Source organism: Neovison vison, chromosome 13, assembly GCF_020171115.1.
Source record: "Neovison vison isolate M4711 chromosome 13, ASM_NN_V1, whole genome shotgun sequence".
In the NCBI taxonomy this organism is placed as follows: Eukaryota; Metazoa; Chordata; class Mammalia; order Carnivora; family Mustelidae; genus Neogale; species Neogale vison.
In genome coordinates this window covers 79,110,846-79,127,623 of record NC_058103.1, presented here as the reverse complement: position 1 = coordinate 79,127,623, position 16,778 = coordinate 79,110,846, and the positions used below count along the sequence as shown (strand labels likewise).

The following is a 16,778-nucleotide window of genomic DNA, read 5'->3' as shown; positions in this document are numbered from 1 at the left end:
CAACTCATAGAAAGCCAAAGCAAAAATTCTTTGGAACCCATTCCTACCCTCTAATAAGAAAACTACATCTTGCTGCCTTTAGCTTCTTTCGAAATGCTTTTATTTCCACCACCCCCACCTCCACATGTGAAAAAACCATATTCAGGCCATGCTTCGGAAACTTCGGTAACCTAATGTTTTAAATGTACTAGGGGAGGCTCCCATTTAAAAGGAACTTTATGGGGCCTTCTCAAAAGAAAATGAGCATCTGGGAAATGGTTAAGCAGAGTAATGATGGCATATTATGCAATGAAAGAAAATAGTCTTTTCAAACCCTTTAGTGGCAAGGAGAAAAGCTCACTAAATAATGCCATGTGAGACAAACGGATACAAAACTGAAGAGGGAGCGGGGGCCCAAATGGTATAAGCCAAATTTTGCCCCTACCAAAACCTCTGCACACACATATTTTGACAGCCTTTGACTTCAGCACCTTCAGCTTCTGAGTGACTCTGATATACATTGTACCAACAGTCTGAATAGGCTTTATGTGCCGAAGCGTGACTTTTATATGTTGAGTCCTGAAGAACCACTGAGCTATTTCCACAGCAGGAGCTACTCACCAGTACCCACGGCAGTTTTGTCGGTGGGACAGTTTGCATAAACATGTGATTATTTTATTGCCTTTTACTCTAATGTCATTCTATAAAAACGGATAAGAAAAGTACTGCTGAAACTAATGATGAACAATGTAGGTCACAAACTTAATACCATGGAAACCATATGAGAAATCTTAAGCATGACAAAAATAGAACTCCCTAGCTTCAACTGACCAGGTTAAGTGCAAGAGGGGGAAAAAAAAATTAAAGAAGTTTCACAAAACAATAGAAACACACAATCAGACTGATGTTAAAAAGCAAAATATGATGGGATTTCATAATCATTTTTACTTCCCAGGGATAGAACCCACATTCTAACATACATTTTATTGTTCAATTTTTGCACATTCAGCTTTGGTATGTTTTCAAAAATGTATTATGTGCAGAAGCAGGGAATTACCTAAGTATGTGTTCAATTTCACTTGAGGGCAATGCATTCAAACAAAAAGTTACCTCTCTGTCACAGGATTATTGGTTATTTTTATTTGCTACTTTGTACTTATCTACGTTCTCTAAATTATCTAATGAAAATGCATTATACCTTTATACATATATACTAGTAATGTTTAAAAAATTGTCACTGATGATCTTTTCTGTCTTTTCTGGATTTTAATAATTCACAGATCCTACTCTGTTCTCTCTGCATATTATACTAGCCACCTGGGGAGACAAGGGTTCATCCCAGACACCCACCTGAGTGCAAGAAGTTGGCACACTGCTTCTGACTCTCCTCTAGACTTCTCGTCAGTCTGTTAATGATCTCAGTCTTTTCTAATTTCATTGCTTCTTGATTTCTTTCCAGTTCTTTCACTTGATCTTTCAAATGACAACAAATATCTTCCTAAGTAGAAAAAGTATTCAAGAAGTAATTTTCATGATCAGTTATTAAATACTAAACTAACAAATACAATACATAATTGGATTTTAGCTCAAACATAAAATCATCACAGAGCAGCATCACCTCTTTTTCAAGGTTAAGTGCATAGGACTGGAAGTTAGAACAAACTTTTATGATCTTGGGGAGTCATCAACTTCTCCATCTATTTTTTCTTTTATAATTACACTAATAAAGGTTAAATTCAATGATTTCTGAAGTCCTTTCTGTTCTACAATCACAAGACATCGATATTCTAAAACGAGATTCCATTCAGGCCAAAGAAAATGTATTATACCTACCTCTATCTGCATGTTACACTGTCAGTATAAGCGTATGTATATACATTTAGGCAGACCACTTTGAACCATGGAACCTATATCCCAAGACAGCAAGGATTCAGATAAATACATGGAAACTCACCTATTCTGAAGAGCCAAAAGCTCATTCTACTCCGAGCAGCCAAAAATAATCTTTCCCTCCTCTGGACTTCATTTATACTTAATCTGTCTCTTTATTATATTTTTCTACCTTTTACATGTCTTATTTTTCTTAATAAAGTCTCCTTGAAGGTACCTATGCAATGCCTTATACACAGTGAGCATTATAAAAACAAACAAACAAACAAACAACCCTTTAAAAATGAATGACAGAAAACCAGACAGGATATATGTGTATGTGTATGCGTGTGCACGCACTTGTGCACACACACATGCATGCATTCATGTGTGTAACTGTATGGGGATATACGGAAAAATAGGAGCATGTATATAATATATTCAAATTTCTTCAGTGCTCGCTTCGGCAGCACATATACTAAAAATATTCAAATTTCTTCAAAAAGAGAAATGTGCTTAGGAGTAATAAGCCATGCTAGTCCCAAGCCTATGTAGAAGAAATCATCCCTTCTCATTCAAGAAAGACTACACATGGGAATGCCTGGGTGACTCAGTTGTTAAGCATCTACCTTCAGCTCAGGTCATGATCCCAGGGTCCTGGGATCGAGAGCCCCAAGTCAGGCTTCCTGTTTCTCCCTCTCCCACTCCCCCTGCTTGTCTCCTTCTCTTGCTGTGTCTCTCTCCATCAAATAAATAAATAAAAATCTTAAAAAAAACAAAAACAAAAAAGAAAGACTACACAGGCTGAATTGCAGAGCATGAGTCAGACAGGAGTAAGTTAACTGGCTGAAGTTACCTGAAAAAGCCTCAAGAAAACAAGTATTAAGAATATCAAGGGAGGGTTTTGAAGCAAAAAGAAGCATTTGCGACCTGATCCATAGGATACCCTAAAGCCCAATAATGCCTTAAGGATAGTAACATAAGGTACACCTCATAAGGATACTGACAGCATCACTAAGCAAAGAAAAGGGACTCTGAAGTCTTCTATTTTAGTTAAAAAATTCGTGTGAATTTTGCATTCTATTTCATAATGTAGTCATGTTTGCTTTAAATTTTTTCTACCAAATTTCTGAGCAAAATGAAGCTTCTGGAAACTGCTCCATGTTTATTCAACAGTGCAAACCTCTTGGCACACTGCTGTGGATTCCCAAGCCAGCTTGAAAAGCATGGTCCTAAAGCGTCAAAATAACACGGCAAACACAATGAATGGGCTAACATTAACAACAGCGTAAATGTATATGTGAGAAGGGGTGGGGAGACAACATTTATGGGCTGTAATACTTTTATAAGAGACTAAGAACTGGCAAAAAGAAAGTTCAAGAAAAAGTAGATATGAAAAACATATGAAGAGAAGGCCGATGGTGGCAATAACTTGACTAAATGCAACAATCAACTGAACCATGTTATTTTCTATTGACAAGTTCAGGGAAACCAATTACATTCAAACTTGCTCAGTTTCAATACCATGGAACACTACATCAAACTAATGATGTACTGTATGGTGACTAACATAATAAAAAAATAAAAACAATCAGAAGACCTTCAAAAATGAATAAACAAAATGAGTTATTCCTTCTTTTCTATGGGTAGCTTGAGTGAGAACATGCAGTTCAAGATGGTTAAAGGCTGAAGCTTTAAGACTCAACAAAGCAGCAATGTCCACAACAGCCCAGCTGTGGCAGGGGCCATGATGCCCTTCAACAGATGAATAGATAAAGAAGATGTGGTCCATACATACAATGGAATATCACTCAGCCATCAGAAAGGATGAATACCCACCATTTGCATCCACATGGATGGAACTGGAGGGGATTATGTTAAATGAAGTTAACAGTCAAGCAGTTACCATATGGTTTCATTCACATGTGGAACATAAGCAATAGCATGGAGGACATAGGGGAAGGGAAGGAAATCCAAAGGAGAAAATCAGAGAGGGAGATGAACCATGAGAAACTATGGACCCCAAGAGACAATGTGGGGGTTTCAGATGGGAGGTGGGTGGGGATGGGGGAAAATAGGGTGATGGGTATTGAGGAGGGCACGTGTTATGATGAGCACTGGGTGTTACACTTAACCAATGAATCAGTGAACACTACATCAAAAACTAATTATATACTAAACAGTGGCTAGTTGAATGTAGTAAAAAAATGAAAAAAAAAAAAAAGACTGAGCAAGACAAGTGTGATGACAGAGATAATAGCTGAATCTATGGGAGCAAACAGAATTGAACAGATTTTTAGAGCACAGAGACATTAGTATTATGCCACACTAAGGTCTGTGGTAATCTCTTAGCCAAGAGAAGGTATTTCAACCGGAGCCTTTAAATATAACGTTAAAGGAAAGTTAGAAAGTAGACCAGGCAAAAATCATGACGTAGAAACCAAAGTCCATGACTTCATCCAAAGCTGCAGATTTCAAGAAGGTCAGAGTGAAGAAAGATTTTATAACATCAAAGAGATAATCAGAGATCCTAACCTGACATTCAGAGACCTCAGAACATGACACTCCCAAGAATGGGAGACAGAAGACAGGGGAGTCCAGGAGATGGTTTGCTATAAGAGTTCTGTCACTGAAGGAACACGGAGCTCCGAGAAATTTTGGCTGAGTATAACAATATGATTAGTTTACAACTGTAGTCCTTTCCCACTGAGAAACTTACTCAAGTTTATCTACTAAATTATCCAGTCATTTGTACCTTCCTACTATTTTCCAAGAATTGTTTTAGTTGTCTTGGTACTATGCTGAATGGAACATAGGAAAAGGTTTGTCTGAAAGGGAAATACTTTATAAAGTATATCCCTCTTCAATAACTTTATAAAGAAAAAGAGGGCAAGGGGCAAAATGCAGAATGTATGTATGGTTATCAGCTACTCTAAGAAATCAACCCCCTCTGTATAGAATATTCATACATTTTTTCTGATTATAGGCAGGCAACTCCCTAGCTCCTGGTTGATCTAATTTATAGCAGCTTTCTAATCAGGAATCTCAATTTGGATTCTAAGATAGTATGGATTGTCTTTTTATTAAAAATACTGCTGAGCCAACTGATCCCAAATTGTCAGCACAAAAGAAATACCCTAAATACCCTTGGGAATGGGTATTCCCAAGAGGAAAAACTATAAGCACTTTGGAATCATCACTTTGCAAAGCAGCTATGCAATTACATCCAGAGGGCTAATATCAGTCTTATGATATGTTTAAAAAAATAAAATCAGTCACAGAATGTAACAGTAGAAAAGACATCAGTCAACACATTCAATCTGTGGTTCAGGAATCTGAAACCCAGTCAGCAGAGAATCAAGACTTTGCTCTGTGTTCTAGTCCAAGGTCCTTTTATTGGGGGTGGGGAGAGGGGTAGTGGTGAAAACAGAATGGAGTGGGTACAGGGGTTGAACACAGCAAGAATTTCTTTCAGCCCTCCCCTGTGTAATGTGTCAAAGTCAGCAGAGAGTGTAGAGATCCTCTACCCTGCAAGGAAAAGCCACCAGACTCCACCCCTCTTGTCATCCAAAAAGGACCCCTGCCCAAGTCCAACTAACTTTAATGCTACTATACCAACATAGCCAAAATAAATAAAACTATATCTCAAATGTCATTCGTTTAAATACTGAAGATTTTTTCAATAATTTGGCATAGGTTTTGTCTTTCCCCACATAGCCTTCACACCAATCAAACTCACAATAGTTTTCTATACAAAAAGTATATTTAAGAAAATAAATCTCATAACTCATATAAATACCTATAAAAATAAGATGGTATACAATTATTACTGGTAATAATGCAGTACTTATGAACCTAATCTTATGTACTTCTACCTAAAATATGGAAAAATTTAGTCAGCTATTATAAATAAAAAATAGCAACACAAATCAGGATGAATTTTAAGTGCAGTGGGATTTGCCATACCCTCCCATTTTATTTTTTTTTGCTCTTCTTCCCTTGGGTTAAATTAATTTTAAAATTACATGAAGTAAATTACACTCTGAAATTTTACTCATTCAAGTGGTTACCTGGGGTTTGGAACACAAGCAAACTCACCACCTGACTCCCCGTCAACTTCCATTTTATTCTCTTTGGGGCAGAAATAATACAGACGGTGAGAGATGCTCAAGTTTTACATCTCGGCGATTTCAGATCAGATTTTCTTCCTTATGTTATTACACTATTCTCAAAAATTAACTCTTCTCCCAAGAACCACTTCTACACAATATTTACTGACAGGTAAATTACCAAAAAGACTTTCTACTGGTTAAGCTCCCAGGACAACCTCTCAAGTTCACTCCAGCTCCCAGAACACTCACTCTTTTCGGTATGGATTTGCTCTAGAGCAACAACAACAATATGTATAAATACTGTACAAATTCAGGACTAGTAATGCAAGAACTGAGAAAGTACTAACCAATCCTATTAGGGAGAGAATTTCCAAAATTAAGCCTTCAGGACATATTCATTGATGAAAAATCATTGGCTTTTAAGTTTTACTCATAAACACCTACTGCAAACATCCAAAATTTTCACATGAGGAACCACAAAATATCAGTTACAAAAAATAGCCAGCCTTCCTCGTTTATAACAGTTGCTTATGTGAAAGCCTCCTAACCTGTTCCTTAAGGGCAGTAACTGTAGCATCCAGCTTCCTTTGTAAGGACACCACTTGCTCTTCGTGCTTCTTCGTGAGACCCATTACGATGCTCTCATGCTGCTCTCTAGCACGCTGAAGGGATTCCGAGTGACGGAGGTCCAGCAGCTGCTGCTTCAGGCTCTCCAGAGCCATTTCAGTTGTCCTGGACTTCTTAATCATCTAGCGGATACACACGGAGAGCCATGTTTACAGTACTTTAACTCTTCCCTCTCTTTATAGATTGTAATGCCAAAACAACCATCCTTCAAGAATGGTCAAGAAAGGGTCTCCCTCTGGTGGGGCAGATTTAGTTCCTTAGGACTTCCCTAGCTGGAACCCACCAGGCCCACAGTTGCTGGAAACATTCACTGAGAAAAAGAACCTATAGTTACCTGAGGAGTGTGATAGAGGATTTTGCTCAGCATAATGCAATGTGGGTACCAGACAAGGCATTTGCTGCTACAACAGTGGTTGCAGCACTGTTTGCATTGCTCTGTGAACCAAGTGTGAGGGGTAAGCCAATTGCTGGGTCACAGAAAAATGACAACCATTTCTTGAAAGACTGATGAAAACTGTCAATGACCATTTGTTAAAAACAAAGGTTTTGAATCTCTACAGTTGTGGAAAAAACAATGGTGACCAGGCTAAACAATGGTTCCCAAAAGAGGGCTGTATCCTAATCCCTAAACCCTGTGAATATGTTATGTTACACGGCAAGGGAAAAGTAAGGCTGTAGACCAAATTAAAATTGCTATTCAGATGACCTTAAATAAAAAATGATTATCCTCGATTATCTGGGTGGGCCCAAGGTATCGAGAAACGTCCTTAAATGAGGAAAACTGAGGCAGAAAAATCAGAACCAGTGACTTCTGGCTCTGAAGATGAAAATGGGCCATAAGCCAAGGAATGCCGGTGGTCTCCAGGAGCTAGAAAAGGCAAGAAAATGGATTCTTCCTTAGAGCGTCTGAAAAGCAACAACAGCTTGATTCTCACCCAGTGAGACCCATGTCAGACTTCCGGCCTCTAGAACAGTAAGATAATATGCATTGTTTCAAGCAATTAAGTTTATGCTAACAATAGAAAATTAGTACACGTGGTGATTCTGTTGCTTTTATGTTTTCATTTATGCTGTATTTTTTTATACGTGCAATTTCTAATTTATAAATAGATTTAAAAGTTATAACATTTTACTATATAAAAGCAATTCAACTTTATTAAGAACTATCAATTTTCAGAAAGTTAAAAATGCTAACAGTCTCTTACACAAAAAAATTAAACTTTCAAATGAGGCTTTTTCTTCCTTTCTATTACAGAGATTGACCATTTATTCCAATACTGTTTAAAGTGCTTATGACAGTTATTCATTAGCTCAATAAAGAATGGGACTACTTTGTACCAGGCAGGCTTCTAAAAATTTAAGGACAGGACAGGCAAGGTCCAAGCTCTATCTCTTTCCACCAGAAAGTAGCAAAACAATAACAAGTAAACAAAGATTGTTTCAGATAGTTTTAAAATAGAGTAACAAGTTATGGCATGATGAAGGAGAGTAGGAATATGGAGCTATGGGCTACTCTAGATATAACATGGCTTGTTTTAGCTGACACCCGAAAGATAAGGAGCCAGCTATGAGACAACATTGTTTAAATTCTTTCATAGAACCATCCTCAGAACCACACATCTCCAAAACCAAACTCACAACTTCATAGGCACTTTTAATTTTAACCACCTTCCTTCCCCCCCACGTCCAGAACAGTATCTCTTTCATGAGTCACCCCCACCAGCCTTCCCTACCAATGACTTATGACCATTTCCAACCATTAAATGGCTATCTATCTCATTAATTAAAGAATGTACCACCACTTTTTTTTTTTAAGATTTTATTTTTAACTAACCTCTATACCCAATGTGGGGATTGAACCCACAACCCCCAGATCAAGTCACACATTCCACCAACTGAGCTAGCCAGGCTCCCTTGTGCCACCACTTTAAAGGCAAGTCTAGCAGGGTCAGGAAATTTAGGCACTGCTGTTTTGTCAATAACTGGCTTCATAACCTTGGGCAATTTGGACTTCCCCAAAACTTAACTCATCGATAAAATAGTAAACACAATGCCTCATGCATCACTAACCAAATCCCAACAAGATTTTTTACAAACATAAAAAGTTGATATGCAAAATCTAGAAAAGAAAATGTGAAAAAGAGCTACAAATTTTCTAAGAATGCTAATTTGTTTACCACATTTTAAAACACACCATACATAGTCGTGCCAGTATCAGAGCAAGAATAGAGAAATACGTAAGACAAAATATGTACAGGTTACATCAGTTTTCAACAGCATTCACTCAACCTATCCTGACCTCCTATTATGTGCCAGAAGGCAGGGAAGACTTAGGAAAAGAAAACCCACGAGCAGGGGGTGTTAATCAACTAGCAGTTTGCTGAGGAAAGCACCTTCCAGAGAGAAGAAATGGCATATACAAGTACATAAAAGCAACACATGCACTATTGAGTTTGAGAAGAATAAGGAAAGAGGTAGGCAAGGATCTGATGGCCATTTCCATGCCATACTTCATCCCACAAGTAAAGTGGGGTCAGGCCTTAAGCAAGGGAAAAACAATTAGGATTTTAGAAAGACTGGCCAAGAGAGAATTTGCAGATGGGGTAAAAGCCTAGAGACTAGGAATGCCTGGATGACTCAGTGGGTTAAGTGCCCAACTCTCGATTTCAGCTCAGGTCGCAATCTCAGGGTCATGAGATTAACCCCCATATTAGGCTCCACGGTTCTCTTTCTCCAACTCCCTCTGCCCCTCCTTCCACCCCTACACCCCCCCACTCCTTAAAAAAAGAGACTAGAGACTAGTTAAGATACTTTTGCAACAAATGGTAAAATCCTGAATCAGGGACATGGGGACAGAAATGTGGAGTCTCAACAGAAGGTAGTGGCTGACTGGATGAGAGGGAACAGAGGAGCTGTGCAGACTTTTATCTGGTAAGCAGATGACTGGGTAGATGAGAGCACCGTCCCTCCAAGGTCAGGGAAACCAAAGCAGGCTGACGCTGGAAGAAGATATAAACTGCAAAGTTCTGCTGAATTTAGCCCCACATTACCATAAGTTAAGTTTTCACTGTAATGAATAATCTTTTACCATAAATAATCACGATAAAATATTTACCTGTTCCTCGTTCACTTTTAATGCTTGTATTTGGGTCTCCAGTGTTTTTATTTGTGCTTCAAGCTGTATCTCTCTTTCTTTTCCATTCTGAAAGAGTTTCTGTGATTCTCGGAGGCTGAGGGTCAAACCATCCTTTTCATCTACAACATTAAAAATTATTATATAAATAACTTACTGTGAGGGGACCCTTATTTTCACAATTTCTTATCAAATATCAGGTTGGTATCATATGAATGTTCAGTTCAATTCAGATAGTAAACTTCAGTTGATTTAGAGAAAACCAGGAAAGTTCCAAAAAAAGAATGCCTCAGTGGCACCAAAAAATTGAGAAAATCCGAACCACTTCCCTCAAAAATATTACTGTATCCTTTTGAGGACCACAAGATTTCCTAACAATGGTTTCAGCATTTGTTTACTTGAGAAGTTACATAGATGGGACAAATCCCTGCTAATCAAAGAAGGAATCTGAAGACTATTTTTTTTTCATCACACTTGCAATGAACTTTAACATTCACCTAATCTTAAATTCTTCCCACATACTTTATGGTAACAGTTTACAAGTTCTTCTCTCAAAATAAATTTTATAAACATTACAGAAAGAGATCTTTTCACTATTAAGTTTGAAACAAGCTAGAGTTCAGTCACAAAATTATTCTACAAATGAAAATTTCACCATTGACCAAAACTACAGAATGCATGAAGAGTAAACAATTATAACTTGAACTGTTTTCCTCTATGTGCCTCTCTCAGTAATGGCACTATTTTTCTCCTTGACACACCAAAAGGAGTTCGAGATCACAAACTCTTACTTGGATTAAAATCTTATTTTAATCTGTAGGCTTAGAAAATGTATTGCAAACTAAACACAAGTCTCTCTGGGAATTGGAATACTTCTTCCAAGGTAAACTATATATGGAATCAACAACTTATTCTTATTAGGACAGAACGCTATCAGCATAGTTAAGTAATGTTCACTGATTCTAATAGCCCAATAGAAGAGAATGAGAAAGTGAGGACCTCAAAATAGAATGTCCTGGTGAGAAAGAATCCAAGGCAAGGTGTCAAAATCCTAGGTTTTTGTTTCATTCTGACTGACTCATTATGAGCCCTTTGACCAAGTGCATCCACTCTCCAAGCTTCATATTTAAAATAAGCTGTTAGAAACAAGATGTCTAGCTTTAGTGTACCTCATAAATGACAGCATCCAACAGGTGTCATCTTACCTTTGATTATCAGAAGCTGGTGATTCAGATATCTAATTTGACGTTCACTTTCATTTAACTTTTCAACTAAATTGTCTAGTTGTCTCTCTTTTGCTTTGTTAAGAACCTGAAGTTGGATAATCTGCATATTTTCTGCAGCAGCTGCATTAAAATTAGAGATAATTTATTAGATAAAAACATACCCAAATGTAAATTTGTGGATACAACTCATGAGTATCATGAAATCAATTCAGTGAATTTTGATTACCATTTTTTAAAAAAATAAGACAATATATCCGAGAGCATCATGGAGTATGAATAATGATTATTTTGTGAAATGTGTTTTCGTTACGTATACTTATTTACATAGGTAAATATTATAAGACCTCATCACAATGTAAAAAAGGTACTTCTTACTGTGGTCACTGCCAGAAAAGTTTAAGAAGTCACTGGTCTAGAGTATAACCCTGAGTCACACTACCATTTTGGCTAATTAAAAATAAGCACATACCAATTACAATGGAACAGAGTTCTATGTTCTCATAAAATTGAAAAAAGAAAACTACATCAGATTCTATAAAGCCAATTTTAAAGAAAATTTCTAGGCACTCTTCTTAAAGTGTTTTATCTTAAACAGGAATGGGAATTACATCGTATTCATGTTCATGCTAGCACATAACTGCTGCACTAAGAAATCAATGAAGAGATGAATAAAGAATTTTGAGGTCTTCCTTCAGAAATGATTAAAGTCATTTTAGGGACCACTTAAAAATGACTGGGAGGAAAAAGAGAAAAAGTGATATGTAGGAGAAGGATAGCGCTTCAACCACAAAACGACTAATATTTTTCTTCATTTTCTTCTAGAACAATAATTCTACTTGCCAACAAACAAAACAATCTTCTTTTTAAAAAAGAGATAAAGCTGAGACCAAAAGAAACCCCTGAAGACGGAAAACTTTGTTACAGGTCAACTTAGAACAGGGTTAACTCAAGAACGAGCAGTCTACAGGCCACACCTCTCCCCAAAGTCATTTTTTTAAACTACTGTGGCTAAGAAGCTATAATCACTAAAATTCAGCACTACTGTACCATTAAGTTACCTAATTAACTTCCAAATGTTTAATTTAGGCAAATGGGTAACTTATTTAAACAAAAAAATAAATCAACTTGATAAAACACAGACTCTTAAGAGAGTCACGTAAGGTTATCTACACAGAAAGACCAGACATACAAACATCACTGAACACAGTAGAACTGAAAGAGCAAATACCAAGATATCAGGCCACTGGTGTGATGCTTATTAACTCAGCCTAAAATCAGTTATGCCACCCATGCTGTCCACCCCCTCACCTCATTCCATAAAACCTCCTGAACAAAGAGAGGCGACCCTGATTTTGCTGTCAACTCCTTGTGGGGAAGTGAGGTCTGGTCTCCCCCATAGCTCTCCTGCAGCCCACGTGTATGTGTTATTCCACAAGCAGTGCTCTGAAGTTAGGGCGTGCAGCCCAGTCTTCTAGGTGGAGCCCAGGAAGCCCAGAACAGCCAATGACATACCCCCCTGCTTCTTAAATGTGAAACAAACCACCACCTTGCTGTCACATTCTAGAGTCACCCTGGATCTTCAACATACACAATAACTGGAAGCTATTTCACATGCTGGAGAGTAGGACAACAAAAGTTAAATGTAGGAAACACTCATTCAGGTCAGTCACAGCCTAAGTTCTGGCTTTTGATTTTGGGTGTTTCATCTCCTCCAAACTCTCCAGTAACATTTCTCTCATTCTCATATTTATACATGCAGCATATAAAGGGAATTTTTTTTCGCAAATGCCACATGACTGAACCCAAGATAACCCTAGTTTAAATTCTGAATATTAAGTACTATATATCAGAGTTACCTAATTACTACACTAACTAAAAATCTAAAAATTAAATGAAAAACTTCAGATGATAATGGCTAACTTACTGAATTACATTTCTATATAGTAATAAAAAAATCTAAATTTGAAGAGAAAACTCAATTTCATTTTCCAAATTAGACTTCAGTAAGAAAAACATGTATCTAATGAAAAGTCTTAACCAACTAGAACAACTGAAATATGCAGCTGAGAAGAACCATTAATGTTTTATTATGTAAGTTTCAAATACATAAGGTAGAGAGTAGAGTGGCAATGAACCCCATAAACACACCACTCAGAATCAGTAACTACAAACTCATGGTCAGTCTTGCTTTATCTATATCTCCACCTAACACTATCCCCAACAACATATTATTTAAAGTAAATCCAAGACTCCTTATCAGTTTATTCATAAACACTTCTGGATTTCTAATAACAGAACTAAAAAAACAAAAACAAAAACAAAAAAAAAACAACTGCAATCCCATTATCATACTTTAAGAAAAAATGACAATTTTTGAGTATGCCCCGTGTTCAAAACTAATTCTGTTATTAAGAAATAAATATAAACTTGATACCTACTTTCATTAGCTCCTAAAAATTGTTGTTGCAGGCTTTCAAATGTGTCACTTCCTGCTATCTCTTGGGCTGGTGAGTCATTATTCTGTGCAGAAGCTTGATAAGGTTTATATGTCACTTTATACGGTTCCAAAGCTTGACAACTGGGACCTTGTGATGTAACAAATTGCTATCAAAAGATGATAAATGAAACTGACAATCAGGATTTGGCTTTTTCTTTGAAAATGATCTGAATTAGACACCTCAATTTTGTTAGGAAATTTAATTGTGGTACAATTAGAAACTTAATACATATATCTTAGATTAAAAATACCACTTACAGTCATTTAACATTATTAAAAGTCTATAATATATAATTTTATGTATCTTAATGGTACTTCTGAGCATACAATGGGTCCAATTACATAAATAACACTCAAGAATTCCAGTAAGATTGTATATAAATAAGAATGATTTAGGTGATGCCAACATCTTGAGAACATAAAAGTGTACATATTCAATAGCAAGAACATGCCTCATATATAATAAATATTCACTAACATTTACGGAATAGTTAATATTCCACAGAGATAGAAAATGACCATCTTAAAGGGATGAAAAAGTCATCCTGTCATTGGGTGACACAGAATAGCTGTTGGCAAAAAGATAAAAGCTACTGGCAAAATCAATGTCACTCAAAGTCCAAGAAGCAGCCACCCATATCCTAAGCTCATCCTGTATCTGAGCCACCTATATCCTTAGCTCATTAATAAACTTCCCCCAGTGTGGGGGGAAAGAAGGGAACAACCTTTGTTTATTTCCTTAGCATTCATCCTGTCTACTGCTGTATCACCTCAAAACAGATAACAGCTTTGAAGTATTCAACCTAAAATTTGTTATCAAGGTGGTGGGCTACAAAATCAAGTAACTAAATGGGATCGTCTATGTAGATTGGCCACTTTAAAACTATACCAAGATACCTGAACATGGCTTCTCGCTGAAGCACGGTGAAGTGGTAGGAGCCAGCAGCAGCAGTAAATGATGGTTCTTCTTCGGTAAACTTAACTTTTACCTTTTAACTGTTTCTGTAAAGCCTCCTTTATTTTAAAATTTGAACTTAAGGCCATGATTTCATTAGATTGTAAACAGAAAACAGCATGACTAATTCAGCATGAGCCTGAATAAAAGCACCCTCAGGGATTTTTGTACTTAAAGCTTATCATTGCACCTACATACGTTTTTTAAATATACACATCCACATACAAGCAAATGTGTGCAGACATACACACAAATTCCTGAAAGTCAAGTTCTTACAATACCTGGAAATGATTCCTTTGAGGATCTGAAAATTTAATTACATTGGTTGGTTGACTATTAAATTCCTGCTTCTGACCACTGATATATGGTCTAAAGTTTTCAGGAAGGTGATATAAATCTGTCTGTTCATAATTACTTGGAGGACTATAACCACTTCCGCCTTCATCTCCACCTTCTTTGGGATGGTAGCCAGGATGCTGGTCGTCATTTTTACTTGGATTGTCTTCCCAGCCGTTGCTACTTTTCTCTCCAATATACACATCCCGAATCTCATTATAATCCTAGTAGATAACAAGAGTGAAACAAAGGCACTAAGATCTATTCCCGCCCTTGCCAAAGTCATTACCCGTTAGATACTTACATTCACACTTTGAGATTTGGGCAGCACCGGATGCTCACACCAATTCACCTCCAATTGCTCGGAGCGATGCAGTCTTGAGAAAAATCAATACTTTAGATTTAGAGCCCATCACTTACTGGGACACAGATTTCACAAAGAACCTCAAGATTTTAACATGTTCTCCCCTCTATCACCTACAATTCTAAGAATTAGTCTACAATTTTACAACGTGTCCATTATTGCCTACAGAGAATCAAAAGAAAGAGCCTTATAGAATCGAAATATATGAGCGCAAGTGACTTCAGGTCCTTACTCTCCCTCTGTGCCATCCTCGCTGCAGTCAGAATAGCGAAGCTCGGGTGAGGACAGGTCATCATCCAGCATATCGTGCGGCAGGTCGGTGAGTAACTGCTGCAACTGAGACAGGAAAGTCCGCGTCAATATCACACGGACGGAGACACGAGCTGCCAAACCAAAGCGGCCTTGCAACGAGTGACTCTGACTTGAGAAGTTTGTGACAGTCCTAATTTCTCCATTTAATAACTGTTTGAAATTCCACACAAATTATCAGGATTTATTCTGGAAGGCTTTTTTTCTACAAAAGTCTTAGACTTAAATAGACTTAACAGTATAATAGAACTTTATTTTTTTTAAAAAAAGATTTTATTTATTTATCAGAGAGAGAGGAGAGCGAGCGAGCACAGGCAGACAGAACGGCAGGCACATGCAGAGGGAGAAGCAGGCTCCCTGCTGAGCAAGGAGCCTGATGTGGGACTTGATCCCAGGACACTGGGATTGTGACCTGAGCTGAAGGCAGCTGCTTAACCAACTGAGCCACCCAGGCGTCCCTATAATAGAACTTTAAGCCTTCTTTAAGGAAACACAGCAACTCATGGTAACGGTACAATCACCGTATTATGTTATCATGCATCAGACCTGAGTCTCAGAATCCTGTTCTCCCAGTAATCAGACCTTGGGGACTTGACAATCACACATTCCCCTGGGAATCCAAGCAGCCAGCTCTGCTGTGCCCAGGTGGTAAGAACAGTAGTACCAGCAGCAGCAGGTGGCCCAGAAGCTCTTAAAAGCTTTAATAATATGATAGAAACCCCTTGGAGAGTGACTAATTTAGCAGACTGCCATCTAATTCCAACGATGAAAAGATACATGATACTCTGCTCTGCTAACTCAATTGAGTAAAAAGGGAGTTTTAAGACTCAGTTTTCTACAAGAACACTCTCAAAAGCATAACTCCTAACCTGACACAAAAGCATTTGACTTCACTCTCCAATTTTTGTCCAGATAAATCACATCTTTAGCATTCTTCTACCATTAAAAACTAGATAAATTTGTTTATTGTTTCAAGATAAACAGTGATTAAGAGATGAATGAATTGTCTAATTTGTTGAATTTCAGGATCTGTAAATGACTTTCTTCAATTCCCAATATACGGTCTTAAAATTTATAGCCATCAGAATATACAAATATTATACTACTAAACAGAAGAAGGCTGCTTATGACTTCTCTTTAAAATTAAGCACAGGCGCCTGGGTGGCTCAGTGGGCTAGAGCCTCTGCCTTCAGCTCGGGTCACAATCCCGGGATCCTGGGATCGAGCCCCAAACTGGTCTCTCTGCTCAGCAGGGAGCCTGCTTCCCCTCTCTCTCTCTCTGCCTACTTGTGATCTCTGTCTGTCAAATAAATGAATAAAACCTTAAAAAAAATTAAAAAATAAAATTAAGCATTAGTTAAATTAACAAGT

The 16,778-nt window shown here is 37.4% G+C and overlaps 1 protein-coding gene across 3 annotated transcripts in view; it reads right to left on the bottom strand.

The window, feature by feature from the left end:
• The window catches only part of CEP152 (centrosomal protein 152), a 94,690-nt gene that overhangs the window by 64,191 nt on the left and 13,721 nt on the right, over positions 1–16,778 (bottom strand). For all 3 annotated transcript variants that reach the window (XM_044229858.1, XM_044229860.1, XM_044229859.1), the window contains exons 3-10: positions 15,331–15,434; positions 15,039–15,111; positions 14,680–14,958; positions 13,385–13,550; positions 10,926–11,066; positions 9,703–9,842; positions 6,509–6,709; positions 1,330–1,477 (exon numbers count right to left, since the gene is read on the bottom strand). In XM_044229858.1, coding sequence (XP_044085793.1) covers positions 1,330–1,477; positions 6,509–6,709; positions 9,703–9,842; positions 10,926–11,066; positions 13,385–13,550; positions 14,680–14,958; positions 15,039–15,111; positions 15,331–15,434 — 1,252 coding nt within the window. The remainder of the gene's footprint in view (positions 1–1,329; positions 1,478–6,508; positions 6,710–9,702; positions 9,843–10,925; positions 11,067–13,384; positions 13,551–14,679; positions 14,959–15,038; positions 15,112–15,330; positions 15,435–16,778) is intronic.